Source organism: Zeugodacus cucurbitae, chromosome 2 (genome assembly GCF_028554725.1).
Source record: "Zeugodacus cucurbitae isolate PBARC_wt_2022May chromosome 2, idZeuCucr1.2, whole genome shotgun sequence".
In the NCBI taxonomy this organism is placed as follows: domain Eukaryota; kingdom Metazoa; phylum Arthropoda; class Insecta; order Diptera; family Tephritidae; genus Zeugodacus; species Zeugodacus cucurbitae.
In genome coordinates, this window is record NC_071667.1 from 2,551,867 (window position 1) to 2,562,442 (window position 10,576).

Here is a 10,576-nt window from a genome sequence, read left to right on the forward strand (position 1 = left end):
ATTTATAAATTTCTTAATTGAAATAAATTAATTGATTCCTTGACTGCTTTCATTGTAGATGGCCTTACCTAACCGAACCTCAGCGTGAAGGATTGATATCGAAATAAACATAAACTAGTCCTAAACTGGTCTCCAACTCCATTGCGAATATTCTTTATTTAAGGCAAAAAATCGCGTTTTCAGCGAAGATAAAAAGCCTTTGAAGATTCAAAAATAAAACAAAATTCATATTCAGATGGCGATTGCTCGATGAAATATTTGTCTGTTTGCAAAAATAATTATTTCATTAAAAGAATTATCAAGTTTACTTGTTTATTTTCATATGTTCTCTGGCCTTACATTTGATTATTATACATTTGCATTTCATTAACATTTTAAATGTATGTAAATACAAGCGTTTATTCCCAATTATTATTTGTTGGTGTGAATTGATTTTTACTGCCAAAGCTGCGCGATATTTCGCTTTCAACTTCGGAGTGTTTTGTTTTTGTTTATTATCATAAGCACAACAGAACTGCTTCGGAACTAGATAATAGTTTGAAGGTGTGAGGTCAGGGCGGAGGCAGTGCTGGCTTCATTGGATATATACAGTACAATATACATATGTATCTCTAAACTAAATGAAAATTAAACCTTGTATAAGTAGTAAATTACCAGGCGAAAAACTTTTCTACCATCAACTCGGAAAGAATACATATGTGTTAAGTAGAGAGGATGAGAGAGAGAGAGATTGATCAATCTCATCAAACTCGGTTTTTGTGAGAAGATTTTAAGCAGTCGCCTTATTCTTTACAAATATATGGAATCAAAATTGCTGAAATGTCTTGTCAATTTAGCTGCTTTAAATATTGCAATGAATGGAATTCTGTTTGTTCGGCGTAGCAGATATTATCTGTGTAAATAGTTAGCGCGCCTGTCAAATGCAATTGGCAAGATGCGAGTATTTGTACCAAACATGCGTCAATAGGCGGTGAAGTGGTCATACTCTTAAAATAGAAAATTGTTAATTGCTCGAGTGCATGAAAGAGTTAAATTTAGATGTACACAAATGCCTTTGAATGAGTATATTGCTATGAGAGATCACTTTAGTAAGGAAAAGCGTTCATAAACTATGTATAAAAGCAGCAACTGATGTCAGACGTTGAGGCAACTTTTTTTGTATTCCATGCACACAAAGCTATCATTTGAGGTACAACCGAAACAGCTTTTTCACTGCGTTCCAGTTCCATTGAATATCTCGGTTAACCACGGCGTATACGTAACCATTGCACACTAAGCGTTGCTTTTATGTATTTTTAGACCCTCGCAAAGCGTCTATGTGGCAGACAGACATGCAGCAGTATGCGGATAAATAATTATTGAGTTTATGTTCTATAAAACTGTACAGACATACATATGTGTCGCGTCGTTCCAACTGACGTGATTTGGCTACATTTAGAGGCGCCCACGCGCCACACCAACCGCCAAGGCTATGCATATGCAGCTGCATGCGGGTATGTACGATTGTGTGGCCGCGGCATTCGTGGCGTTGGCCGAGCAGATGTCAGCGCGCCGTCAAAAGCGAACTTGAACATGGCAAACACTCGAAAGCGAGCGGAGGCCGCGCGCAAAATGCAAAATGCAAAATATTCCGTGCCAAATTTCAAACCAACAGTTGGTAGTGATTTATTTATTTATTTATTTTATTTCTTGTATATATCTGTGCAACGATTAAATTTTTTATGCACATTTCTACACAGAAATTATTTTTTATGACTCTGCTATTTATTCAGTTGGACTTGTCATTAAATTCGCGCTGCACAAAATGATTTTCGGCCTTTTTGGAGAAATGTAACCAAATGATCAGTAATTTTTTTTGTTAATAAATAATAAGGTTGTGCATTTGTACAATTTTGTAATTTTTTTTTGCATAGAATATTCGGCAGAATTATAAAATCAGCTTCTTTATGTGTTTTTAGACTTGTTTTGAAAGTAAAAAAAAAACCTTTATTATACTGATTAATTTCACGTACAATTTCTCTGCCTTTGTGGCGGAAGAACTTCATAGTTTGACATGTGAATTGACAAACAGACAAATAGATCATCACCAGCAGCAGTTAACAAGTTGCCCGCAAACAAGTCATTCACTCACCCACTTTCACGTCCCACACACATCCCTCTGCACTAAATGGCGTTTTACTAAATATTTATGCTCGAAAGCCAAAATACGCCCACAGCGCAGCTACAATCTCACATGCATACATACTTGTAATAATGAGTGTTGTCTTTGCCGAGAACAATTTATGATCAATCGCTGTCAGCTGTGCTTTGTGCCATGAAACGAGTGATCGCGTGGGCATACGCGGGTGGTATACTGAACTCAGCCGCAGCAAAGAGCAAATGACAAACAGACGGCCAGCCTTCACCATCAAAAGTGTCAGCGCCATCACCTTCACCTCGACAGCCCGCTGGGGGAGCCCACAGCCGATCGCTTGCACACACACACGCACCTGCACTCACATTTGGGTGCCACTTGTATATATATGTATGTTTTCTTGCTTTTCGCTTTACTTTCCTCCACTCACGTTTCCCGCTTCCTCGCTCGCTCTGCCGCCAATTGTTTACGCCGACTGTCAAGTGAATATTCGGTGTTTTGTTTTTGTTTTCGAATTTTCGCCGCCTGGTTTCTATCCGTTTGTATGTTCTAGCGAAAATTCTGCGCACACACACCCAAACACACATCTGCGGAGCATACGAATATATGTGCTTGCTTGTCTTTTATATTTACGTCATCATTCCATTTTCGCTTAGCGATCGTCTATATTATATATTTTATATTATCACAAAACTTTGGCACAGTCCGAGGCGAATTTCCCGCAACCTTCCACGCACCCCCCTGTGCTGTGCCTACGCCTACAATGTGCCACATTGCTATTTCTGCTTCTTCTTCTTCTTCTACTTGTTCCGTGCGAGTTTGCTGAAACACATACTTTTGGTTTTTGTTTGCTCGAATGTTTTGGGAAAATATTGAAACGCGCATTGACCACTTGCGTCAGTTGAGAATTTCACTTCGATCAAGTTAGACACCCGTCGCTGTGGTCACAAGAGTTCACCGTTTATTCCAAAAAGTATTGCAAACGTCGTTTTAGTGTACAGTTCTTAAGTGATTTCAAAAAGAAGAAAATGGCTGTAAGTGACATTTATAATATAAAATACCGTTACTCAAGCTATTGATATTCTATTTATAACAAAGTTGAAGACAATACAACAATGAGTATACCATTTACGGCGTTTCGGGAGTGAAATGTAGCTGGGGTCAGAGAATGTGATCGTTGCAAAAAATTTGTTTCAAAGTTCGAAAATTCAGATTTTTAGGGATTAAAATCGTTATTAGAAAACATAGCTTTTGAATGAGGGAGAGTTAGCTGTAATTCAGGAGTAGTATTATGAGAAGACTTATAGCGTTTTCTTTTCTCGATGAAAATGCTGCCTCTTTATATTTCAACATTATACACATGCTGCATTACCTCTTTGAATGTGTTCCATCGTTTACATGATAAATGAACAAAAAAAAAATCTTTCTATTATGCTGGTCAACTCTCACTCACAATTTGAAAATTCGAGTACAGGGCAGAATAAATGTAACATTTTTTTTTAGAAAAGTAAACGCTATTAGTTAGAAAACTGTTTTTACAAATTGTAGAGTTAACATATAGACATACATATGTAGGATGTTTTTATATTATATAATTGTTTAATTAATAAATAAAAAAATCTATAAAACATATTAATGAATTACACCTCATGAACGTAACTTGAAAATCTTCAATATAAAGGGTTAAATAATCAAATGAAATTATATTAATTACCGACTATTTTCGTAAAGGTATACAAAAAATATCTTTTGCTGGCATGTATACCAGGGCAACAGTCACTAAGGCACACAGATGCACAGACGTACATATCATGTGCATAATTATAATTAAACATTTACGTTTGCAATTATGGCGCTTTTCAATTATTTATTGAATTAATTTATGCATTTTGAATCCGTATTTTACAATAAGCGTGCATACACACACACACACACACACAAATCAATATTTCTCGACCGCACATATATGAATAGTTGAAAGGTTTTTATCAAATTATATTTCACAATCACCAACAATTCACAATTCACAATTAAAATGAAAATAATTATTTAATTATAAATGCACTAGAATGGTATTAGCTCATTAACATTGTTTGTACAGTCTTTGCGCAGCTTCTGTCGCTTTTGGCTGCATCAATAAATTCTGTATTTAAAGTTAAATAATATTTAAAGATATTGGAGAGCAAAAATGTTCTTTTTCACAATTTATACAGTTGAATTAAAAAAAACTCTCTTTGTGAATCTCTTTTTTCACAAATTAAATGTAAATCATACTATAATAATTATTTTTAGCAATCGGCTTTTGTTTAAATGTATATATATATATATATATATATTATATATATATATATGTATACATCTGTATCGCGTTTATGGCTTACAAAATACATATGGCAGTAAATACAGTTGCGAGAAACTATACTCAACCGAAGAACGATAATACAATTCTAAAAATTAGCAACCAAAAAACTCTTGTGTTAATTAACCTGAAATGGAATAAAGAACCTTTGGGATAACGAAACTTTAATTGCAATTCAAGTTTTGTTTGCAGTTTTGTCAAACCCATCCCTTGTCAAGAATTATTAATTAATAAAAATGGATTTTGTGTAAAATGAATAAGTAAATTAAATTAAAGCGCTAAAGCGACTAAAGTATAATAAAATAAAAGAACAGTTGTGGTAATATGCATACACAAACGAAAATAATACTCGATCTGTGCTAATTATTTGCATACAAGTGTATTCATGATACTTTCAAATGTTGACAGTTTTTACGGAGCATTTTTTGCATGAGATTCCGTTAGCTCCATGACAAGCGATTTCATTTTAATTGAACTTTAATTTGCGGTAGTCAACTAATAGGTATGTAGTAACATAAAAAACTGCAATAAATCTGGTATGAAAATGCGGCAAAACAGCGATGAATCATATAATTGAAATGTGGTTGAATGCAAATTTGCGTTTAATTGAATGCGAGTTCCTTCTTCTTCCCACCACAGCCTACTTCGCAATTTTTACATCTAGGCCACACATTACACATACATATGTGTATGTTACATTCATATGTATGCCTGTAAATATAAACTGGCCTGACAAATCACTTGCTGGGGTTCAAACATTTTCCAGCATTCCAGCTGGGTAGTAAACACATATAGTCTAATGTAGGTGTGGCCTTTTCTTAAGTTGCAACTGAATTTATTTTTTCTAAATTTTTAACTAATTAGAAACGTGTATATTTCTTTAAAACGACTAACTACACACCGTCCATAAAATATTAAATAAGATGCATTCAAAAAGCAAAAGTCCACAGATATATGCTTTCACTTGCTGGCCCCCATACAACATCCTCAATTTTGGCTCGCTTAATTGTACCAAAAATTCTTACGCGACGTAATCGTACAAGTGCTATGCGCCCCTTTCCAACAAAACGGTCAACATTTCAATTCCATTTTTTTTTTTTTTTTCATTTTCGGATAATTCATAGTATTGAAATTTCAATGCTAAATGTTTCATTATCAGCGCGTATGTGTATTTTGAGTTATTGTGGAGACCCGAAAAAATTGCGTTGTCTGTACAACACATACATATGTATCTATATAATATTATTTATAATATTTAGCTCAGTTGCTTTGATCGAATTGTAACCCAGAATGTTGGAGAAAATAATTCCAGCAAATTATTTACAAAATAACAAAACAACAACACCACGATGAAAACGAAATACCAAAGTGAATATTTAGCAACACAAACAGAGTGCAAAGGACGGCATTCAGAAGTGAAATTAATTTAACAATGCCTTTTGTCGAGCATTTCGCCAAGTATTTGCGTGCCGTTTTTGCCGTTATTTTTTTGAACGTTTTTAAATTTTTGTGAAATTTTATTTTTTTTTTTGCTTTTGTCACATTCTATAGGTTAATTGTATATGGTTTTAGCGAAATTACTCGCCAATTTTCGTTTCACATGCTCGCCTTCCTAGACGAGAGCGATGCGAGGGCCGAGCACCGAATGTGTGTGGTTAGGAATTTATCGCTATTTAGTGATCTCTTTGTGTTTAGGGCAATTTGAATTAGACTATTTGCTCTCCTCCCCAGCTGGTATGAAACGCTTGATTTCATTTTCATTGACTCGGTTCTGTGGCTAAACATAAATGTGTACATATGTGAGACAATTATAAGGCTGGCGTTGTGCCAAATCTAATTTGGGCTTGCATGAAAGCGAAAAGTAACGGATTAAATCATTGAGGATATGTTTTCACTAAATTTCAATTGAAATTTATTGAAAGTACAATTAGAATTTTGAAGTTCATTAGTTATGATTTTAATAACGTGTGATCTTACGGTCATGGGGCGCGCTTTACGATAAAGTTTTGAAATCATTGTAAAATTCAGTTGCATTGTGTTCTTTTTTCGCATTGTTTGTTCTAGTATCAAAACGTAAAATAAATGGATTCAACCCAAAACAGTTTCTGTAAATATTTAACACATTTTCACTAAACAAAATATGTCTTTTGTCTCGTAAAAACTGAAAATAAATATTTGCGCTTTATTTGTGAATATGAAATTGTCGCTAATTTTCACAATATGAAATGGCCCATTATATTTGTCTTTGCCACGACAAATTGATCTCTGACCCATGACGAAGGCAAACAAATGTTTTATGGCAAAATATTCTAGTTACACCGATGCACAAAACAGTGCAGCATTGCCATTTTCAGCTGTTAGATTGGTGTTTATAAATGTTTTTCTATTATTTTTTTGCCTCCAAAAACTCGTTTTAGTTGTACATGTATCAATATTTGTATCAAAAATGCTAAAATGGCAAAAACATTGCGGATTTTCCACTCCGAGTATTTAGCAAAACAAGTTAAAAATATGTGCGATGTAAAAAAGTGTTGAGTACATATTTATGTGGTACTTTTTGGAAAACTCTTCAAGAGCGTTGCCATGAAGTTGCGTTGTCCTGCTGGGGACTTGAGCTTATAGTCTGCTTTTGCTGATATGGATTTATAGAGTTAAGAAGAGCAATTTGTAAAGCAATTTTCAGGGAAGACACTTCAAATGCAAAATGCAACGGATTTTTGTTGTAGACATTCGCTTGTTATTGCTTTCCTGTGAAATTAATTTCAGCTGCAAACTACAAGTTCAAAACGCATACAAAACTCAATCAAATTGAATTATTTGAGTGTCTGTAAAATTCTAACTTTCATTTTGTGTTGACTGAGAACACCAGTAATGGAATTAAATGTGTGATATGGTCGCCACTAGGTCGGATAACTTTTAACTGCAAGCAAAACACAATTGGAAATATATAAATCTGTCGAAAATTTTCAGTTTTCCAAGCAACCATTAACAACCATTCCAAGCATTAATTGCGAACTATTTCTCATATTCCTTTCGTTGTTGTTTTTGTATATAACTTTTTTTTTCAGATGAAGAATATTCGATATTCCGCCTATAAGGCAATGACCATTGTTGCCACAGCAATTATATACTGATGATCAAAGCTAGAGCTAGAACGGAAGAGTGAAAACAATAAATTCTATCACTCCTTGTGAGATAATCACAACCAATTCACTGATCTCCAACTTCAAAGGGCTGAAACACGTGTAATAAAGTAATGGTTGAATTCATGTGTGCCCTCTAAAGTGAACTAAAAATCCATATTTTCACAAAAATTACTTAAAATCCAGACCAATTACCATTAAATCTTTGGCATTGAATTTTGAGTGCCAGCCATTGTCCCAATTGGTATAGATACATTTATATTTTTAGCCAAACACATTCGAAATTCATATGTCTGCTTGACTATGTGGCAGAATATATATATGTACGAGAGGTTTTTTAACAGAAGTGGTCAATTAGATGGAATAAAATAAAAATGGAAACATTTAAATATGTAATTGTAATGAAGGCTTTGGCCATGCTGAAACAGTTTTGAAAAACAACTCTCAAGGTCAACGGTATAGAAAACACAATGGTTTCGTACACGTTCTGGGGCATCGAGTTTTGGTTAGTGGTTTAGTGAGAGCTATCGCATTTCAAGATGGGTATTTGTTGTGCTTGGTTGGTTGGTCCGATGTTACATATTCTGAAAGCACCCAGTATCAGAGTAGACTAGACTTGACTTATACTAAGTGCAATGTACCAAATTAGGGTGGAGGTTTTTAAGTGGCATAGTCAGATTCTTATTTGAGTTTGAGCAGATACGTTTATGAGGTATATATGAGATAAACATATCGACCTTAAAACATTGTGATTTGTATGAGCAAATGATCCAACCTTTTTCACTTTTTTGATTGCGTTTTCAATAAGGGTTTGTGTTTGTTACCACACGTCGTCGGTGTTTGCTCAAGAACTGCCTGTTGGTGAAAGTAATGAAAAATTAGCAACGGAAAATGAATGACAATGAGTCCACAGTAAGCAATTCAAAAGTTGTGCAACTGCCAAATGGCATTATACTCATTATTTCGATGATGAAGAATTGCATTTGAAAAGTCGGAAATTTTTCGGTGAAAATTGAAAATATTCGTCTGGGCAGCTTTTCAAGCACCCTAAAGCATAAACAAACAAGAGAACACGCCGATGAATGCGAATGTGATGGAAGCAGCAGAATGTAGCCGCCGCGTTTTATGGCGCCCATTCGGGTGTGGGCGGGTTCCCCGCTCGAATTTCATTAATTTTAATTAGCACTGTAAATATATGCAAAGTAACTGATATTCGTCGAGTTGTTGTTGTTGTTGTTTGGTTCCATTTATTTGTTGTGTATCATTAATTTTATTTATTTTGGTAAAATTTATGAGCTGGTTTTTGTTATAGTTGTTGACGTGGTCATTATTTAAATTTTCGGCTCTACCGATGCGGCCCCATTGTTATGCGTCTATTTGGTATTATTTGCGCTTTGCATTTTAATTAATTGCGATAAATATTAGCTGTCGCAATCGCTACGAAAACAGCAACAACAAACGCTGTTGGCGGAAAAGTGTTGATTTGCAACCACTCACGCAGCAAAAGCTGCGCCGCAACATTTGATTTATTATGGAGTGCGGTTGCAACATGCTGCCGACGTTTTGCACAATGTTTTCAATTACAATTGCAAAGGTATTGGTTGTTGTTATTGTTGTTGCTGATATTGTTTTATCACAGCTATCTAAATCAATTTTCATTAATTGAGCTCAACTATTTATGTATGTAATGCGGGATTAGCTTTTATTGACGAGAAATTCGGTGGGTGGCGCTGAAAAGTATGCTAAACGCAAGAACAAGCCGTGAAGGGCGAATATCTGATTGCTTTATTTATGAATGTGATATATGAACTATTATTACTCTTAATTACATTGAATTTACCTCCTCCTGCTCTTTGCAGCCACGCAACAAGGAACAAGAACAAGAAGTCCTCAACTGGGTCTTCGCTGTGTTGGGCGAGAAAGTGCCTGCCGGTCAATACGAAGATATTCTCAAGGATGGCATTGTCCTCTGTAAGCTCGCCAACAAACTGGCACCCGGCTCAGTGAAGAAGATCCAGGAGCGTGGCACCAACTTCCAGCTGATGGAGAACATTCAGCGCTTCCAGGCGGCCGTCAAGAAATACGGTGTGCCCGAGGAGGAAATCTTCCAAACCGCCGATCTGTTCGAGCGTCGTAATATTCCACAAGTGACGCTGTCACTCTACGCCCTGGCACGCATCGTAAGTTGAACTGAACTCAACGTTTGTCCAAATTCCACGCCTAAAATTTTGTTTTCTTCTCATGTACAGACACAAAAGCACCCAGAATTCACTGGTCCCTCATTGGGTCCCAAGATGGCCGAGAAGAACGAGCGCGAATTCACCGAGGAACAGTTGCGCGCTCACGAGGGACACCTCAACCTGCAGATGGGCTACAATAAGGGTGCCTCACAGTCGGGACATGGCGGTTTCGGCAACACGCGCCACATGTAAAAAGCTGCCGAAGCGATTCCTTATTTATATATGTATATGGTATATGTAGTCGGTCGAGTTGGCGCTGTTTTTCTATGTAAAAGCATACTTTTTTACTAGTTTTTCTCTGTCGTATCTTTTAATTAAAAGGGCATTATTTTGGGGCATTTTTCTTTAGTCATTATTTGCTAACATAAAATGTAATAAATAGTTAAAGAAATAATTAAAATTTAATACATACACAAATCATATTTACTGGTCTCAATTGGTAAAAAAAATTCAAATAACACCGTTAGTGATAATATTTGGTTATGTGGGTGCGAAACGCCTAACTGATGTTGTAGAAAATCACTTTGGTCCGATTGACATGTGTGTAACGGGCCCCTTCTACGAAGAGACAACAATGACAATAGTGTATCAGGCGTTGCCAGATGCTAATAAAACTAATATGAAAATATATTTGCAACAAAATAAATAACTGTGAACACGAGTGAAGTATATGAAAAGCCCATCTGTTCACAAATTTCTC

General features: G+C 35.5%; 1 protein-coding gene across 1 annotated transcript; it reads left to right on the forward strand.

The window, feature by feature from the left end:
* The first annotated feature begins 3,006 nt into the window (after window positions 1-3,006).
* LOC105221651 (myophilin) lies at window positions 3,007-10,296 on the forward strand. The gene is made up of 3 exons (XM_011198785.3): window positions 3,007-3,168; window positions 9,496-9,816; window positions 9,886-10,296. Exons 1-3 carry the CDS (start codon window positions 3,163-3,165, stop codon window positions 10,066-10,068), a joined length of 510 nt encoding a protein of 169 aa, XP_011197087.1. The 5' UTR covers window positions 3,007-3,162; the 3' UTR covers window positions 10,069-10,296.
* The last annotated feature ends 280 nt before the right edge of the window (window positions 10,297-10,576 follow it).

Bases quoted from the DNA above. Each gene is read 5' to 3' on its own strand.
- LOC105221651 (XM_011198785.3), top strand. The intron at 9,817-9,885 runs GTAAGTTGAACT...TCTCATGTACAG, and splicing joins TCTACGCCCTGGCACGCATC to ACACAAAAGCACCCAGAATT.